The 20979-nt window shown below is 39.1% G+C and overlaps 1 protein-coding gene across 5 annotated transcripts in view; it reads right to left on the bottom strand.

Annotated features, from left to right (window-relative positions):
• Window positions 1-20979, bottom strand: part of TRAF3 (TNF receptor associated factor 3) — a 113128-nt gene that overhangs the window by 40207 nt on the left and 51942 nt on the right. For all 5 annotated transcript variants that reach the window (XM_059915052.1, XM_059915051.1, XM_059915050.1 and 2 more), the window contains one exon: window positions 10604-10727. In XM_059915052.1, coding sequence (XP_059771035.1) covers window positions 10604-10614 — 11 coding nt within the window. In that variant the 5' untranslated portion in view covers window positions 10615-10727. The remainder of the gene's footprint in view (window positions 1-10603; window positions 10728-20979) is intronic.

The following is a 20979-nucleotide window of genomic DNA, read 5'->3' as shown; positions in this document are numbered from 1 at the left end:
ATATCTATGAAAAACCCACATTTAATGGTGAAAGACTGAAGGCTTTTGCACTAAGATCAGGAAGAAGGGAAGGATGCATGCTTTCACCACTGCTATTTAGTATTATACTGAAAATTCTATCCAGAGCAATTAGGCAAGAAAAATAAATAAAAGGCATCCAAATTAGAAAGAAAGAAATAAAACCATCTCTGTTCATGGATGACATGATCCTATATTTAGAAAATCCCAAAGAATTCTCAAGAAAAGCAACTAGAACTAATAAATGAATTCATCAAAGTTGCAGGGTACAAAGACCAACAAAGAAACATCATTTGTGTTTCTATACAAGGGGAAAAAACAATCTGAAAAGTAAAGTTAAAAAGCAATTCCATTTACAATAGCATCCAAACGAATAAATTACCTAGGAATAAATTTAACCAACAAGGGGAAATATTTGTTCACAATTGCTGAAAGAAATTAAAGAACACACCATTAAGTGGCAAGATATTTGTTTGTTCCAAAACAAATCTATGTACATGGATTGGAAGATAATATTATTATGATGGCAATACTACTCTACTTGTGATGGTTAATTTTATATGTCAACTTCTCTGGGCCACAGGGTGCCTAGATATTTGGTCAAACATTATTCTGGATGTTTCTGTGAGAGTGTTGGATGAGATTAACATTTAAATTGGTAGACTAAGTAAAGCAGATTGCCCTACCTAATGTAGGTGAGCCTCCTATTCAGTCAAAGGCCTGAATAGGAACAGAACAAAAAGGCTGACCCTCTCTCAAGTAAGGAAGATTCTTTCTGCCTGTCTTCAAACTGAGACACTGGCTTTTTTCCTGCCTTCAAACTCAAACTGATGTCAGCTCTTCCTGGATCTTGAGCCTGGCTTTTGGATAGGAACTATGTCTTTGTCTCGCTTGGTTTCAGGCCTTCAGACTCAGACTGGAACTAAGCCACTGGGTCTCCTGGTTGCCAACTTACTCTGCATATCTTGGGACTTGCCTGTCTCCGTAATTGTGTGAGACCCAATTCCTTATAATAAATATCTCTACACACACACACACACACACACACAAACACCCCTTATTGGTTCTGTTTCTCTGGAGAACGCTAACTAATATAGTACACAAAGCAATCTACAGATTCAGTGCAATCCCTATTAAAATTCCAGTGGCCTTCCTTTTACAGAAATGAAAAACCTGATCCTAAAATTCACAAGGAACTGCAAAAGGGACCCCAAAGAGCAAAACAGTATTGAAAAAGAAAAACAAAGTTGAACGACTCACACTTCTCAAACTTACTACTTCAAAACTGCCTACAAAATGACAGTAATCAAAACAGTGTAATATTGGCATAAGGACAGGCATGTGGACCAATGGAATAGAACTGAGAGTCCAGAAATAAACCCATACATCTATGGCCAAATGATTTTTGACAAGGATGTCAAGACCATTTAGTTGGAAAAAAATAGTCTCTGAAACAACTGGGTAACCGGGCAGAAGAATGAACTTGGACCCCTACCTCACTCCATACACACAAACTAACTCAAAATGGATGAACAACTAAAATGTAAGAGCTAACACCATAAAACTCTTAGAAGAAAGCATAGGGGTAAATTTCAATGATGCTGAATTTGGCGAAGGCTTCTTAGATATGACACCAAAAGCACAAGCAACAGAGAAAAATAAGATAAAGTGGCCTCACCAAATTTGAAAACTTATGCACATAAAAGGACACTATCAAGAATGAGAAAAGGGGCTTCCCTCATGGTGCAGTGGTTAAGAATCCGCCTGCCAATGCAGGGGACACGGGTTCGATCCTTGGTCTGGGAAGACCCCACATGCCATGGAGCAGCTAAGCCCGAGCGCCACAACTACTGAGCCTGCGCTCTAGAGACCATGAGCCACAACTACTGAAACCGAGCCACAGCTACTGAAGCCTGCGTGCCTAGAGCCCGTGCTCCACAAGAAGAGAAGCCACGACAATGAGAAGCCCGCACATCAAAACAAAGAGTAGCCCCCGCTCACTGCAACTGGAGAAAGCCCATGCGCAGCAACGAAGACCCAATGCAGCCAAAAATAAATAAATAAATAAAATAAATTTTAAAAAAATTTTAAGAATGAGAAAAGACCACAAAAAAATGGGAGAAAATATCTGCAAATTACATATCTGATAGGGGTCTAGTAGCCAGAATACACAAAGAACTTTTACAGCTCAACAACAAAAAGACAAACAACCCAATTAAAAAATGGGCAAATGATGTGAATAAACATTTCTCCAAGGAAAACACAGAAATAGCCAATAAGCACACGAAAAGATATTTAACATCATCAGTCACTAGGGAAATACAAATCAAAACCACAATGAGTTACCACTTCAAACCCACCAGGATGGCTATAATTTTTTAAAAAAAGGTAAAATAACAAGAATTGGTGAGGATGTGGAGAAACTGGAACCTTATATATTGCTGGTGGAAACAAAATGGTTCCGTTTTTGTGGAAAACATTTTCGCAGTTCCTCAAAAAGTTAAACATGAAATTACCATATGACCCAGCAATTCCACTCTTAGGTATATACCCAAAAGAACTGAAAACAGGTACTCAAACCATACCCACACACATGGTTACAGTAGCACCATTCACAATACTCAAAAGACAGAAACAACCCAAATATCCATCAACAGATGAATGGGTAAACAAAATATGAGATAAATATTACTCAGCCATAAAAAGAAATGATGATAGAGGCTATAACATGGATGAACCTGGAAAACATTATGCTAAGTGAAAGATGTCAGAAACAAAAGGACACATACTGTATGATTCCATTTATATGAAATATATAGAATAGGTGAATCCACAGAGACAGAAAGCAGCTTGCCGGTTGCCAGGGGATAAGGAGAAGGATGATGCGGATGACCTGCTTGACGGGTCAGGGCTTCCCTTTTGAGGAACGAGAACGCTTGGGACCACAGAGAGGTTGTGATTGTACGACACTGGGAATGTACTATATGCCACTGAATCGTTCACTTTGAAATGGTTAATTTGGGACTTCCCTGGTGGTCCAGTGGTTAAGACTTCGCCTTCCAATGCAGGGGGTGAGGGTTCGATCCCTGGTCAGGGAGCTAAGATCCCACATCCCTCATGGCCAAAAAACCAAAATGTAAAACACAAGTAATATTGTAACAAATTCAATAAAGACTTTTTAAAAATGGTTCACATCAAAAAATCTTTAAAATGGTTAATTTTATTTTCTGTCAATTTTATGTCAATTTAAAAAATTACTATTAAAAAAACTGACCATCATGAGATACTACTTCACAGCTATCAGGATGGCTGTGATTTTAAAAAATGGAAAATTACGTGTTGGTGAGGATATGAAGAAATTGGAACCCTCATACATTTCTGAACATAAAATGGTTCATCATCCATAGAAAACAATTTGGCAGTTCCTCAAAAAGTTAAACACAGAGTTACCATATGACCCAGAAATTCTCCTCTTGTGTATATACCCAAGAGAAGTGAAAACATATGTTTACACAAAGACTTGTACATGAATGTTCATAGCAGCAATATTCACAATAGACAAAAAATATTAACATTCCAAATGTCCATCAAGAGATAACTGGATAAACAAAATTTATAAGTATCTATACAATGTACTATTTTTTTGTTTTGTTTTGTTTTAAATTTTATTTATTTATTTATTTATGGCTGTGTTGGGTCTTAGTTCCTGTGCGAGGGCTTTCTCCAGTTGCGGCAAGTGGGGGCCACTCTTCATCGCGGTGCGCGGGCCTCTCACTATCACGGCCTCTCTTGTCGTGGAGCACAGGCTCCAGACGCGCAGGCTCAGTAATTGTGGCTCACGGGCCCAGCTGCTCCGCAGCATGTGGGATCTTCCCAGACCAGGGCTCGAACCCGTGTCCCCTGCATTGGCAGGCAGATTCTCAACCACTGCGCCACCAGGGAAGCCCTGTACTATTATTTAGCCATAAAAAATGAAGTCCTGACACATGTTACAACATGGATGAACCTTGAAAACTGTTATGCTAAGTAACAGAAGTCAGAAACAAAAGGCCACAGATCATATAATTCCATATGTGTGAAATGTCCAGAACAAGCAAATCCACAGAGACGAAAAGTCAATTACTGGTTGTCAGAGGCTGAGGCAAGGGGAGAATAATGAAGAGTGACTGTATGGAGGTTCTTCTGGCGTGATGAAAATGTTCTAGAATTAGACAGTGGTGATGGTTGTATAACACTGTGAATATATACTAAACAAAAACCACTGAACTGTACATTTTGAATGGTTTAAATAATGAATTTTTTCATAATAAAAAATTGTAAAAAATTTTTAATAAAAAATAAAAAGTCTAAGGAGCTTAGACACTCCAATCTCTTTCTTCATCACAGAGCCTGATAACCACTCCTCACTAACCCCAGCAAAAAAATAATAATAGCAGTAACAACATAAAAAAATGGCTAGCACATTTAAACTTGATGTAATATAATTCTGTTCATATTTAGATCCAAAGAATCTGACATCATTGCACGTATTTTAATAGAAAAATTAAAAGTGGAAAGGAGGAAAACTATTAGAAGGCAATGAAAAGCTAACCAGTGGCCAAAGGGAAACTGCAAACACCAAACATGGACCCCACCGAGTGCCAGTGCAGACGGTAAATGAGTGTCCACTGGAGCCAGCGTCTCTTGATCCTCGGCTGGAACAACAGTGTCTGCTATATGTGCAGTGACAAGAGCTAATACCATGTTCAAAGACCCCCAAACTAAAAACCACTGTTAAAAAAAAAAAAAGTTCCTTGGTTCTTATTATAATTCTCTAAAACAAACATATAAAATTAAAATGCTTATTTTTCCTAAAATACCTGTCATGGTTATTTCTAATCTACAACTGCATCTGGTCATTCGCACCAACCTGGAGGTGGGCCAGGAATCACACGTGTGCCCCACACGGAGGCCGATCGCCAGAAGGGGCGGTAAATAAGCAAAGCCGCATCTTTGGAAGCTTCCAAAATGGGGGATTGTGGAAACCTTTGACTAGATTGCTTGATTAAAATATAAATACCTTTATTTCAGTTATTTATATGTGGGTATAAAAACAGTTAAATTCTACCTTAATCCTAAAGTTTAGATGTAACAATTATAGGTTAATGAAATTCTATAATATTTATAATAATGATTGTGTTGATGAAGAAAAACTACGTGAACTCAGTCAAATGCCTTAAGGAGATGGTGGAGGGTGAAACTTCTAGGGACCTACAGACTAAATGTTTAACAGCCTGATTGGGGAAGCGGCTCAGAGGTTATGGCACCCCCAGACTGGACACACATGCCTCTGGTTAGCACCCTGGGCCACTGCCAACACCTCACTTTCCCACCCTCATTCTAGCATCAGGTTTGGAAAGAGGATGTCTGCTTCCACACACATAAAGAAAAACGTTCTGCTGAATAGTAACAACAGATACACTAGGCAAAGAGAGTGCAAAGGAAGCTACAGTGAAGGGAAAGTATGCGGCCAAGGAACAGCACCCGAGTCAGTGTGCTCTGAGGAACCCAACAGGAGGCAAGACCAGAAGCCCCAGGAAGAGGCGGCCCCGGAGCTGGTGTCCTGGGCCTGCACCACAAACCAGGGCCTGTCACAGAGTCTAGCATACCCATTTCTAGAATTCTGATTCTGCAGCTTCCAGTAGAGTTATTACTCTATTATTATATTATTTACTCTTTGCTACATGTTTAGGTATGGATTTATTGTATTTTGAGGCCATATTTTTACCCAAATGAAAAAAGTCTCTATTTGAGAAATTCATTTCATAAAATCCTAGTTTCTAGCCAGCTACTCAGGAAGCCCTTCTCTCACAGTTGAGGCATATCTGTACTTAGAAATACAGCAAAGAATTGGACTGGATTCCTTTCACTTTCCTCTATGCCTTCATTACCCTAATGATTTATTTTATGTTCCCTACTTTTGTGATTTAAGTTGAGCTACATTTTACTTGGAGATTAGAAACTGGAAACAAATGTACATCTGCTGACAAAAGGGTGTTCCAAGAACTGGAAAGCCCGGGGAAAACCAAAAAAGGGAAGCATCAGATAAACGAAGAAAATGGCTCCTGCCAGCACGAAAGTACTAAACACAACAAAGATGCAGAAGAACAAGCTCAACATCAAGCCCAGGAGGGAAATTAAAAACATCATCCAAGTGATGCCAATAAGGGGAGAAGGGAGAAGGGAGAAAACCACAGACAGACAGGTGTGCCCTGTTGATAAAAAAAGTGTTCTGGCAATCCATATTCACGCAAACATTTCAGCACACTGGCTCTTCTCATGATACCTGATGCCAAACACTCTGCCGAGGGAGCGAGCGCGTGGCTCACTCGCTGGGAAAGCAAAGACAAGAGGAGACTAGATTCTTATCCAAACAAACAGGCAGCTCATAATCACAAATGAAAAGCCCCACATAGGAGAGAGAGAAAGGGAGAGAGACAGACTGGCACAGGCATGCAGCTGGAAACGCAGCTGATTAAAACCATAGTATAAAACTTGGTCTTCCCTTTAGGAAAACAATAGCTATTTGAGGCCCAACACTGCCAATAGCACTTGGTTCAAATGACTTAGGATTTTCAAAAAAGCATTCATTCAACTCTGACTATGTGCAAAAAGGCTGTGCCTATCCTGGCCAAGGGCCAGAGTCCTGCCATCTGGACAGGAAGGAGGGAGAAGAGCTGAGGGCTCCGTCCACCTGACAAGCAACTAAGAGGGGGCCGCACCTTTCCAAGTGGATGCTGCCCTGAGGCCCTGCCCGGCCTGGAGGCTCCTGGGCTGCAGGTTGGGTGATAAGGTTCATTTTCCTGGAGCATCGACTTTACTGGGAAATATGAGTGAAAAGCATAAAACATGGCCATATTTAGGAGTGGATTACCACATTTAAATCACTTTTAGAATACAACATGGGAATTAAAAAATCAGTGGCTCTTGGCTCTGTGCTCTTTCACAGACTCTCCCATTTCTACCTGTGGTTGAAAGGTAGGAGCTGTTCAGGTGCTGATCTAGATCCCCTTCTTTCTCCTGCTGGGCAATCAGACCTGCACAGACGAGCCTCTGGCTCTGATCCCCACACTCACTGAGCTCCGAGACGACCCCTCTAACTTTGTCGTACTGCACAGGAGCCTCACGGTCAACACAGCCCAGATGGAATTTGTCATCTTCAGTGCTTCCCATTCCTGTCCAACTCACCTCTCTACCTACTCAGAAACAACCTGCTCCCATCTCAGGGAGCGACACCATCACCTGGTCAGCTGCCTAAGGCAGAACTGTCCCCATCTCCCTGATTCTGACACTCAATCATTCATCAAGACCTGTCGATTCCATGGCCTCCAACCTAATTCCCCATCACCACCGTGGCCTTGGTTACGGGGTGGTCATTCTGTCGCTAGTGAGATGCTCTCAGGTTCACTTTACTCATCTGCAGTCTCTGTCAGCTAAAACAGCCCATCTTGAGCTTCTAGTCCAAGTCTCTCATTTTACACATAAGGAAAACCAGGCCAAGACAAGTGATGCACTTGCAAGGAAGGTCCCAAAATTACTGAGAAATCTGCAATTGGATAAAGAGCAAAATTGATGACATTTATATGCAGGAGAAACATATACTGATTAATGCCAACACATTTTTTAAAGTTAATTTTTTTCTATAGTATAGCCAACATGATGGAATACTATACACCTGTAAAAAAGGATGAGGAGAATCTCTATATACTGCTATGGTGTGAGCTCATGATACGTTGTTAAATTAAAAAAAAAAAAAAAAAAAGATGGAGAGGGACTTCCCTGGTGGTCCAGTGGGTAAGACTCCGCACTCCCAATGCGGGGGCCCTGGGTCCAACCCCTGGTCAGGAACTAGATCCCGCACGCATGGCGCAACTAAGAGTTTGCATACCACAACTAAGAAGTCCGCGTGCCGCAACTAAAGATCCCACATGCCACAACTAAGACCTGGCGCAGCCTAAATAAATAAATAAATAAATAAAATTTTTTAAAAAAGATGGAGAAGAGCTTGTACTGTATACTACTATTTTCTAAGAAAGAGGGCCGTAGGTACACACACACACACACACACATACTTATATTACAAATAGACAGATAAACCAAAAACTAAGAAAAAAAAAGTTAACTGTGGAGGAGGGAAGAAACAGGGTATAAAGATCAGGAATGAAAGCTACGTTTCTGAAAATACTTTATTTTGACTTGTAACCATGAAAATATTTTTTATAAACGTCTAACCCAAAATTTAGAAAGAAGCTACTCCTTAAAATAAAAATAAAATAAATGAATCTAACTATGTAGCAAGTTGGTGGCACACTGAGGAACTGGCTCAGGTGACGCTAAAACTTAATAATTCGGCAGAACATCCCTAGGGATCTACCCTGAGGACAAAAAGAACTGCAGAAAATCTCAAACAGTTTTCAGTAATCATACACTGGTTGATAATATGTTGGTATTATTATTCTAAAACTATCACGTTTATTTTATAGGTTAAAACAAGTAAGTAATGATGTGAATGTTGTTAGGAACCAAGATTTTCAGCATAAGAGAAAAGACACATCAATTCAGAATCAAAGAAGTAAAAACCATATAATCCTGAATTTTAAACAAAAGTATCAGTATGAACTCATGATTAAAAAGTGTATTTCCTGGCTGCCCACCAAAAAGGCCCAAGACAATAACCAGCCTTATAGCAACGAGTATCCCTAGTGCCCAGTCTGTGGTCTCAAGGTACCATTTTCTATAAGAGGGAACCAGAGCTGCTTAGAGAAATAGCCAATTCCAGGCCTGGGGTGAAAAAGTACAAAACGAATCCGAAACATCTTACCATTTTAGAGACCAAGGAAAGGAAGGCTACGGGTCACGTCAAAGGACAAGAAGTCAACTTAAAGAGGCTCCACTGGCAAAAGTGGCACAATCCTAGCATCCATGAGAGTAATAACTGCAATGGATTAAAACACACCACGTATATTTAAATTCATGAGTTTACACTGATACTTAATCCCTGGTCACTTTTGGAGCGGCTATGAGACCATCTCATTATTTTGAGAACCCATAAAGAGAAAGAATCAGGCATTTGTCCTACCTTTCCTATTTGAACTGTCCCTTAGGGTAACCAAACAGTTAGTATTTCGGTGAATCAAGACAGGGAATTCCCTGGTGGTGCAGTGGTTAAGAATCCGCCTGCCAATGCAGGGGACACAGGTTCGAGCCCTGGTCCGGGAAGATCCCACATGCCGCGGAGCAACTAAGCCCATGCGCCACAACTACTGAGCCTGCGCTCTAGAGCCCGTGAGTGAGCCACAACTACTGAAGCCCGTGCGCTCTAGGGCCCGTGTGCCGCTACTACTGAGCCCACATGCTGCAACTACTGAGCCCGAGCTCCTGGAGCCCGCGCACCACAACGAAGAGTAGCCCCCACTTGCCGCAACTAGAGAAAGCCCACGTGCAGCAACAAAGACCCAACACAGCCAAACTAAAAAAAAAAAAAAAGGCAGAGTAAAGGATGAAACTTATCACCATTTACAACCCCTAATGACTGTGAGTCCAAGTGCCTCCTGGTGAGGGGACACACCACCACCTCCGAGTGCACGTGCTCAAAGGCTGAGCCAGTCGAACTTCTAGATCTACCTACCACCTCCCAGGAAATAACGGGATAGAAGAATGTGTTCAATGGAAATGGCAAAAGTCAAAACAGGGACACCCCTGACTACAGAACAACCAGCCTGGATTTTACAAAAAAGAAAATGCACGGAAGAAAAGGGATAGGGTGGAGCAATCAATTGATTAACAGAGACTTAAGAGCCGGATCAGCTAAATGCAACTGTTTGGACCCTGCTTCAAACAAACTAAAACAAATTGAGACTACTGGGGAAAATTGAATGGTACTGTGATTATGAATAAAATTTTAAATACCAGTTTTCTGGATCCTTATGAATTTATGAAAAATAGCTATGTATTAAATCTTACTTTGGATGCAAACATTTCAAACCCGTTTCATATTCATTTTTATGTTCTAACATATTAAAGAGTTCTTAATTTCAAGTATAAAATGCCACTCAATCACAAATTAGAGATTAAAACACAGGGTATTTTGTTTCCTTTCAAACTCCTAGAGAAAGACGGTTAAGGAGCAAGCAGTTCCTGTATCAAAAGATGCAATACTCAGGGGGGCAGGCCTCCAGCCTCAAGCCACTGGCACCTTTACTGCAGCGGCATCCTCCGAGGGAAGGCTGGGTCTCAGGGCTTTCAGAGATGCATGCTGCTAACCTTGGTTTTCAAACTCATTATCGTTACTAAGCCATCAGATGTAATGTCTATCACTTGCAAAGTTTAATGCTGGTTTTAAAAAAAAAAGTCAGATGCACACCAAAATACAGTGCCATGTAAGCAGAAGACAGTCCAATACACCTGTTATAGAATGAAATTGCTAAAGCCAAAAGTGAGTAAGTTCAGGGTGTTTTTGAATTTAATTACTTCACTGTCATGCAAAGCTAACAAGTAACAGCTGAAGAAGGAAATCCACACAAATTAAAATTTTCTAGTGACATACCTGTGTGTCATATGCCGTAAGAAGATGTATCTAAGCTTGATCAGGCGGGAAGAGATTTCAATAAAGAAAAAGCAAAGCAGCGTCAACCTTATCCTTCTTCAGATAGTGTAGTGGAGTCCCTTACCTAGGAAGTAAGATACGTGGTTAACTCACATGTGGAAAATTTTAAAAATAGAATTTCAAAAATGGAAATTTCTAAAAAATGATAAAGTAAGAAGTTTAAGAGAAAACTTTTTTAACCATTCTATATAAACATGTGCTTTGGATTTTCTGCATTTTTTGAGTTGAACATAAATGACAAAGTCTGGATAACTTTGGATTATTTACACATAGAAAAGCACAGGAAACATGTATGTACAGTTTCACAAGGTTATTATGCAAACACTAGTCCAACTACCACCAGACCAAGGAATGGTACACTGTTGCAACCAAAAAAAAAGCTGGGTGCCTCTCTCTGATCCCAAACCCTTTCTTCCGCCTCTAAGTAACAACCACCCTAACTATGGTTATCATTTCCTTGCTTTTCTTTAGATTTATCACCTAGGCATGTAACTCCAACTAATAGTTTATTTTTGCCAGCTTCTGAATTTTACATAAACACAATCATACAGTGCGTCTTCTTCTGTCTTGCTTTGTTTTTGCTCCATTGTTTTTGCTGGCTCTGTTGTTCGTTTTCATTGCTTATAATATTCCATCATGCAATATACCACAATTTACTTATCCATTCCCCTGTCCCCTGGGTAATTTCTACTTTGGAGCAAATATTAGCACTACTGAGATCTTTCTGGCACAACTATCTTAAGCATATAGGCATATATTCCTCTAGTGTATACACCTACAAGTGTGACTGCTAGATTACTGGGTAAGTGTATATACAACTTTGCTACATAAGGCCAAACAAACTACTTCCCCAGGCGAGTGTAACAATTTACACTCCCACAAGAAGGTATGAGAGAGTTTCTGCTGCTCAACGTTTCCAAAATTTGTCAGACTATTTTTAATTCTTGCTAACTGAATGGCTATGTAGTGGTGTCCTAAGAATCCTTTATTATGTAAAATTTTATAATTATTTAGGAGAAAAACTCATGAAATTTTACATCTGACAATTGCTGCAATGGAGATTTAATTTTGCAACCAAGCATTCGTTCACTTTTGCGATGGTTACTGCACTCCAATTTCTCACCAGGTGTAACCCCCCAACTCTCAGTCCACCAGCTTCCAGAGACACTGGTTCCAACACCCAGGCACAAGGGGACGGGTGTCAGGGTGGGGTGGGGGCTGGCCAGTAAGAGCAGCCTATTCCCGGCCAGAGTTTTTCATCTCTGTGAGCACACAACCAAAGTCAAAATGAATCGAGTCTTTTCTTCCTTCTCTGGGACTTAAAGAGATTTTTCACTCTTTCCCAAAGAACCTGAACATGAGCACATGGGAGTGAAGAGGCTCTTTGAGAACAGAGCAAAAATGGAGGAAGATGCTGGGGATGAAACTGACTCAACTGCAGCCAGCCCTGAGGCTTTTTAATTAGGTGATCAATAAATCCCCCTTTGCTTGTAACAGCTAAGGTCCAGTTACATCAGAAAGAGCCCTCACTGATATGATCACTCATTATAAAACATGTGTTTTAATTTACTCAGTAAGCCGCAGAGATCAATTAAGGTAACACACGATAATACATACACATACACACACACACACACACACGGCCTCCATATTATTTCAATCACATTTTGTAAGTCAAATCAGTTTATCACCCAAACCTGAACTACAGTTCTTGCCAAATGGCAAGTTAACTCTGAATGTTTCTTTGGCAAGAGAATGAAAAATCAATAGCTGTAATTTATTTGTCCTTGTCTACTATAAACACTTCACTAATTATACTATCCCTATTGGGTTTTAGTAACAAAGTTATGATAACCTCATAAAATAAATTAGGAGGTGTTCCCTGGTTTATTCTGAGGAAGTTATGTGGGTAAGATTGGAATTATTTCTTCCTTGAAAGTCTGGTGGAATTTAACAATGAAGCCATCTGTGCCTAAAAAATTTTAATTACTGATTCTATTTTTTTAATGGTTATAGGACTAGTGAAGGTTTCTATTTTTTCTGCAGCTACTTTTAGAAAGTTACATTTTTCAAGAAATTTGTTTATTTCATCTAAATTTCCAAATTTACTGACATGATGCTATCTCTAATAATGTTTTATGATTTTTTATAGTCTACTGAATCCAAAGTAGCTTCTCTTTTTTCCTTTCTTTTCATTGATTGTGCCTCCTCTTTTTTCTCCCTTATCTCACCAGAGGTTTGTCAACTTTACTAGACTATTCAAAGAACCAATCTGGGTGCTTTGTTGTTCTTTTCTACTGTAAAATTTCCATTTGCTTAATTCTGCTCTGATTTTCTTCCTTTGGGCTTTTTGGGTTTTTTTGGCTATTCTTTTTCAAATTTTTAATTAGAATGATACTTAGCCTACTAATTTTCAGCTTTTCTACCTTTCTAAAGCTATAAAATCTCTCTCCATGGACAGAGAGATTTGGCTGCATTCTACAAGTTTTGATGTATATAGTATTTTCATTTTCAGCCAGTTAAAAGCATGTTCTAACTTCCATTATGTCATCTTCTTAGAATATTTTAAAAATATTCCTTTATTTTTAAGCTCTTAGGGATTTTATAATTATCTTTTTGTGACTGATTTACAGCTCAATTCCACTGAGGTCAGAGATTATAATCTGTATTATTATAATCTTTGAAACGTATTGCACTATGGCCTAGTATTGGTCAATTTTTAGAAATGTCTTCTGTGTGCCTGAAAATAAAGTATACGTTGCAGGTTTCGGATGGAATGTTATTTATACGTATATCAGACCAAGGGTATTGATCCTATGTAAAACATCTGTGCTTACAGAATTTTTTAAATTTTTGGCCTGCTTATTCTATCAGTTACTGAGACTTGTGTTGGAATCTCCACGATAACTGTAAATTTCTCAATTTTTTCCTTGTACTTATGCAAATTCTAGTTTGGATACTCTGAAGTCATATTATTAGGCTTCTCCACATTGAGAATTATTATGACTCTCTTTTGAATTGAACCTTTTACCATTACAACCCATGACAGAGACTACAGGTTGACCGAACTTGCTTCTTTTACTTCCTGGGCACAAAGCTAGATTGTATTTCCCAACCTCCCCTGCAGTTAAGTTTGGTTATACGACCTGGGCTCCCCCTAACGGAATGTGATCGTAATGTACCCCACCCTCAGGCCTAGCCCGTGAATACTGGTGTGAGTCTCCATACTCCCCCAAATGCAGAGGCTCCTGCAGAGTATTCCAAGTCCTAAGAGATGGCACAGTCACAGGTAGAAGCTGAATCCCCAAATGACCATCTGGAAAGCAATCTGCCAACCAGGACTATCTGTACTGGACTTTGTGTAAGAAACGAATTTGCTTATAATAAACTACTGAATGTTTTGTTATAGGAACTAGTTGCCAACTCTATTAAGTGAAATGACACTCATTATCTCTAGTACTGTTTTTTTTGCCTTAAACTGTATTTTTTCTGACACTATACAACCTTGCTTTTGGCTAGTGTTTGCAGAGTTTATTTTTTTCATCATTTTTCTTTCAACATCTCTTAATCCTCATGTTTTAGGTGGGTCTCTATAAACAGTATACAGTTGGATTTTTAAAATATCTTGCTTGATATCTTTGTCTTTTAATTGGAACACTTATGCTATTTACACCGGAAACAATTACTGACACTTAGATTTAACTCTATTATGTTACCAGGGGCTTTCTATTTGCTTCTTTTGGATTACTTGTTATCATTCTAGTCCCTGCTCCCCAGTCATCTGGAAATTACATATTGTTTCTATTCTTTTAGTAATTGCTTTAGAAATTATAATGTACAGGTTCTTACCAAAGTCCAATCTTAATCAATATATTTACCCTTCCCTTGGACAGCAAGGGCCTTAAAATATTAACTCCATTCATCATCTTTCCAACTTATATTCTACTGTTGTGTGTGTATGCATGTGTATATCTTTTTGTCATTATTAATGTTTTATACAATATTCATTCATTTTTTTAAAAAAGATACAGAATTCTTTCTTCTAGTGTACTGAAGCTATTACCTCAAGTCTTTTTGGCTTTCATTGCCTGTGTTGAGAAGTCTATTACTGTTCCTTTATAGGTAATCATGTGTTTCACTACGTGTTTGGGTGGATTTCTTTTTACTTAACCTGTCAGTCATTTGTTGAACATCTTGCATCTGTGGTTTGGCTTCTTTCATAATCTGTGGAAAATTTTCAGCCATTATCTCTTCCAATACTGCTTCTGCACCATCCTCTCTCCTCTCTCCTCAGAACCAATTATACATGTGTCAGAGCTCACTATTTCCAGTCTCCTGCCTTCCCTTTGTGTTTTCCACATTCCCATCTCTGTGTTTCACTCTCGTTTTTCTTCTTTTGATCTATTACTGTGGTGGATTACATTGATTGATTTTCCAATGTTAAGCCATTTTTCATTCCTGAGATAAATTAGATCATTATGTAACATCCTTTTTATATGCTGCCTAGTGGATTCTATTCGCTAAAATTTATGGAGGATGCTGTATATATGACAAATACTGCTTGGTGGTTTTTCCTTTATTATAATGTCTTTGTCTGGTTTTGCTTTCAGGATGAGGCTGGCCTTACAGAATGAGACAGGAAGCATTCGCTCGTCTTCTATTTTCTGAAAAAGTTTTTTTCAGATTTAGTATTCTTTCTTCTTTAAGTGTTTAATACTTATCAGTGAAGCTATCTGCGCCTGAAGATTTCTTTGAGGTAAGGATTTTAACTATAAATTCTTTAATAAATATATAGTTATGCTATACATTTGTTCTTGAGTGAGCTTTGGTGGTTTATGTTTTTCAAGGGGTTTGTTCATTTTATTTAGGTTGTCAAATTTATTGGCATAAAATTATTCACAATATTCCTTATTATCCATTCAACATCTGTAGGATCTGTAATAATATCCTCTTTTACATCCCTGATACTGGCAATTAATGTTTCTTTATTCCCCACTGATGAGAGATTTTTCTAGATATAATATACATCTTCAACTCATCACAGTTTACCTTCAAATAATATTATACCACTTGAGATACAGTAACACTGTACTTCCATTTCTCCCCTCCCAACCTTTGTGCTATTGTTATTTATTTACCTCTACAAGTATTATAAATCCCAAAATACATTGTTATTTTTGCTTTAAATAATCAATTAAAAAAAGATTAAAAGTGTGAATATCTGCCAATTATTGACCATTTTTGGTTCTTTTCATTCCTTTGTGTAAAAATTTCCATCTGATATCATATTGCTTCTACTTGAGCTTCCTTTAAAATTTCTTGTAGTTGTAGTTCTGCTGGCAATAAATTCTGTCAGCACTTCTTGGCCTATAAATTTTGATTTCACTTTCATTTCTGAAAGATATTTTCACTGGGTACAGAATTCTAAATTAACAGGTTTCTTCCTTTCACTACTTTAAAGACAGCACTGTTGTCTCCTGGCTTACACAAGTTCTGGACAGAAGTCTTCTGACATTATTTTTGTTCCTCTGTAACATGTCTTCTTTTCTTCTTGCTGCTTTTTATGATTTTTTTCTCTTCATCACTGGTTTTTCAGCAATTGGATTACGTGGCACGTTGGTATGATTTTCTCTGTTTGCTCTATTTGGGGTTTGTGAGCATCATGGTTTGCAGTCTTCAAAAAATCTGGACATATTTCAAGCACTATTTCTTCAAATACCATTTCCATTCTCTCCTCTTCTTCTAGAACTCCAGTTACACATATCTTGAAACAGTTGATTTTGTCTCACAGGTCACTAATGCTCTGTTATTTTGTTCAATCTTCTTTATTCTTTCTACCATATTTTGGATAGTTTCTACTGCTATGTCTTTTTTAAAAAATAAATTTATTTATTTACCTTATTTATTTATTTTTGGCTGCACTGGGTCTTCGTTGCTGTTAATGGGCTTTCTCTAGTTGCAGCGAGTGGGGGCTACTCTTCGCTGCGGTGCATGGCCTTCTCATTGCGGTGGCTTCTCTTGTTGCGGAGCACGGGCTCTAGGCGCATGGGCTTCAGTAGTTGTGGCTTGCGGGCTCTGGAGTGCAGGCTCAGCAGTTGTGGTGCACGGGCTTAGCTGCTCTGCAGCACATGGGATCTTCTCGGACCAGGGATCAAACCCGTGTCCCCTGCGTTGGCAGGAGTATTCTTAACCACTGTGCCACCAGGGAAGTCCTCTATTGCTATGTCTTGAAGTTCACTGATCCTTCTGTACAGCCAATTTGCTGTTAATCTATTGTATTTTTCACTTCTCTATTATATTTTTCATCTCTAGAAGTCCTAGTTCAGTCTTTTTCATATCACTCACTCATTATGCTCATTTTCCTCATGAATATGTAGAACTTATTTATAATAGTTATTTTAATGCCCCTGTCTGCTAATTTCATCATCTGTTATTTCTGGGTTTCTATTGATTGATTTTCCTCCTGGTTAATATCATATTTTCTTGCTTCTTTGCATGCCTGGTAATTTTTATTAGATGCTGGACACAAACTTTTTTACATTGTTGGGTGCTGGATTTTATCATAATATCCTTTTAAATATAGTTGGGGCTTTGTTCTGGGAATGCAGTTAAGTTACCTGGAATCAGTTAGGGCAAGTCTGCAGCAGTCTTTTAGTCCAGGGCTGATTCAGTCCCATTACTAAGGTGATACCCTTCTGAGGAATCTACTTGATGCCCTAAATGAAAAAGCTGCTCTGAACCCACCCTCACGAAGATTAAAAAACAAGCTTTAAAAGGACCTAACTGATACCACCCTGGGTGGTGGGAACACAAACTATCTCAGCTCTGTGTGATGTCCAAAAAGTGTTGAGTCCACTCCTTTCTGGTGCTTCTTTTCCTTGCTTTGAGGTGTTTCCTCTGATGTACGTGTAGATCAGCACTCGGCCCAAATCTCAGGGGGGTCCTTCTGCAGATCTCTGGAGTTCTCTAAGTAGCTCCCTACTCCCTATACTTTGCCCCTCAAATCCTAGCTGCCTTGTGCTCTCCAAACTCTGATCTCTGTTTTGCTACTTCAGTAAGGCTAGTGGACTCTGGTTTCGCTCTCCCTGTCCTGTAATGTAGAAACTGTCTCTAGACCAGGACTGGCAAACTATGGCCTGAGGACCAAATCCAACTTGCTACTATTTTATAAATAAAGTTTTATTGGAACACGTCCATGGCCATTCATTTACATACTTAGTATGAAAGCAGCCACAGACAAGCCATGGTTAAAAGTCATAATTTTTATGAAGAAATAGTCTAGAACTCATGAAACTCAAATTAATTTAACAATCCAACACATTCAAATTCACGAAGCACCCTCACACACTTCCCTCCCCACTCTGTCCTTCTGACCCGGCCTTGGGTGTGAGTCTACCTCCCCCAGCTTGGCTCAGCAGGCCCTGCTCTGCCGAGAGCCAGCCTCCCTCAACACCAGGGTGGGCTTGCAAGCTCTGCTCCACTGGTGCCCTTTCTGCTCTTGTGTTCATGCTCCTTCTCTCCAATCCCCTCCACTGTCCTGTCAGACACTTCATCCCCAAGACTACATTCACATGTCTTGAAATCTACTATTCACACTAACTCTTGGCACTTGACGAGGTGCCAGGCACACACGGCAAGCACTTGCTTTCTGGGGAATTAAACTCCTTTTAATTAAAGTGGACTTAAACTCGCATATTCCTGTGAACCTTCCCTTCCCAGGGAAAGTGACCCTCCTCAAACCCTGGTCTGTACTGTACAAGGACGCCCATCACAACACGTACAAGCCTGTACCAGCCTTGCTTCCTTCTCCCTCCCACCTGACTGTGAGCCTCCTGAAGACACAACTGTGTCTCCGTCAGGTTTGCATCCTCAGCACTTAGAAAGTGCCTACCATACAGGAAGCACTGAATACACATTAGTCACAGTTTTTATTAGTTAGTATTAATTTAATCTTGTAGTTATTCATTTATTCCTCACAACTCTACAAATACCTTTCTCCTTTTTCCACTCCATTGTAGAGATGAGGAAATTGAAACACAAAGATGCAGCAACTTCGCAACATTACACATTAGCAAGTCGGGGATCAGTCTGCCCCTCGAACCCATGTGCTTAACAACCGTGTCTATTACCAGATAGAGTGCACCAACAAAGGCGTGCTCACTGACTCAGGATGTCATGGGAATCAATACAGAGTTATGCTGCAAAATCGAATTTGCCATTTGCACACTCAAATTGTCTTTAAAATGTCATCCAGGAGACAGCAGAAGCAAGAAGAACTACAATCTTGCAGTCTGTGGAACAAAAACCACATTCACAGAAAGACAGACAAGATGAAAAGGCAGAGGGCTATGTACCAGATGAAGGAACCAGATAAAACCCCAGAAAAACAACTAAATGAAGTGGAGATAGGCAACCTTCCAGAAAAAGAATTCAGAATAATGATAGTGAAGATGATCCAGGACCTCGGAAAAAGAATGGAGGCAAAGATCGAGAAGACGCAAGAAATGTTTAACAAAGACCTAGAAGAATTAAAGAACAAACAAACAGAGATGAACAATACAATAACTGAAATGAAAACTACACTAGAAGGAATCAATAGCAGAATAACTGAGGCAGAAGAACAGATAAGTGACCTGGAAGGCAGAATGGTAGAATTCACTGCTGTGGAACAGAATAAAGAAAAAAGAATGAAAAGAAATGAAACAGCCTAAGAGACCTCTGGGACAACATTAAACGCAACAACATTTGCATTATAGGGGTCCCAGAAGGAGAAGAGAGAGAGAAAGGACCTGAGAAAATATTTGAAGAGATTATAGTCAAAAACTTCCCTAACATGGGAAAGGAAATAGCCACCCAAGTCCAGGAAGTGCACAGAGTCCCATACAGGATAAACCCAAGGAGAAACACGCCGAGACACAAAGCAATCAAATTGGCAAAAATTAAAGACAAAGAAAAATTACTGAAAGCAGCAAGGGAAAAATGACAAATAACATACAAGGGAACTCCCATAAGGTTAACAGCTGATTTCTCAGCAGAAACTCTACAGGCCAGAAGGGAGTGGCATGATATACTTAAAGTGATGAAAGGGAAGAACCTACAACCAAGATTACTCTACCCAGCAAGGATCTCATTCAGATTCGTTGGAGAAATCAAAAGCTTTACAGACAAGCAAAAGCTAATAGAATTCAGCACCACCAAACCAGCTCTACAACAAATGCTAAAGGAACTTCTCTAAAGTGGGAAACACAAGAGAAGAAAAGGACCTACAAGAACAAACCAAAAACAATTAAGAAAATGGTCATAGGAACATACATATTGATAATTACCTTAAACGTGAATGCATTAAATGCTCCAACCAAAAGACACAGGCTTGCTGAATGGATACAAAAACAAGACCCATACATATGCTGTCTACAAGAGACCCACTTCAGATCTAGGGACACATACAGACTGAAAGTGAGGGGATGGAAAAAGATATTCCATGCAAATGGAAATCAAAAGAAAGCTGGAGTAGCAATACTCTTATCAGATAAAATAGACTTTAAAATAAAGAATGTTACAAGAGACAAGGAAGGACACTACATAATGATCAAGGGATCAATCCAAGAAGAAGATATAACAATTATAAATATATATGCACCCAACATAGGAGCACCTCAATACATAAGGCAACTGCTAACAGCTATAAAAGAGGAAATCGACAGTAACACAGTAATAGTGGGGGACTTTAACACTTCACTTACACCAATGGACAGATCATCCAAAATGAAAATAAATAAGGAAACAGAAGCTTTAAATGACACAATAGACCAGATAGATTTAATTGATATTTATAGGACATTCCATCCAAAAACAGCAGATTACACGTTCTTCTCAAGTGCGCACGGAACATTCTCCAGGATAGATCACATCTTGGGTCATAAATCAAGCCACAGTAAATTTAAGAACATTGAAATCATATCAAGCAACTTTTCTGACCACAATGCTATGAGATTAGAAATGAATTACAGGGAAAAAAACGTAAAAAACACAAACACATGGAGGCTAAACAATACGTTACTAAATAACCAAGAGATCACTGAAGAAATCAAAGAGAAAATCAAAAAATACCTGGAGACAAATGACAATGAGAACATGATGATCCAAAACCTATGGGATGCAGCAAAAGCAGTTCTAAGAGGGAAGTTTATAGCTATACAAGCCTGCCTCAAGAAACAAGAAAAATCTCAAACAATCTAACCTTACACCTAAAGGAACTAGAGAAAGAAGAACAAACAAAACCCAAAGCTAGCAGAAGGAAAGAAATCATAAAGATC

The sequence above is a fragment of the Balaenoptera ricei genome, chromosome 2 (assembly GCF_028023285.1).
Source record: "Balaenoptera ricei isolate mBalRic1 chromosome 2, mBalRic1.hap2, whole genome shotgun sequence".
Lineage (NCBI taxonomy): Eukaryota > Metazoa > Chordata > Mammalia > Artiodactyla > Balaenopteridae > Balaenoptera > Balaenoptera ricei.
Note: the sequence above shows the minus strand (reverse complement) of the source record. Positions and strands in the feature narration are given on the sequence as shown.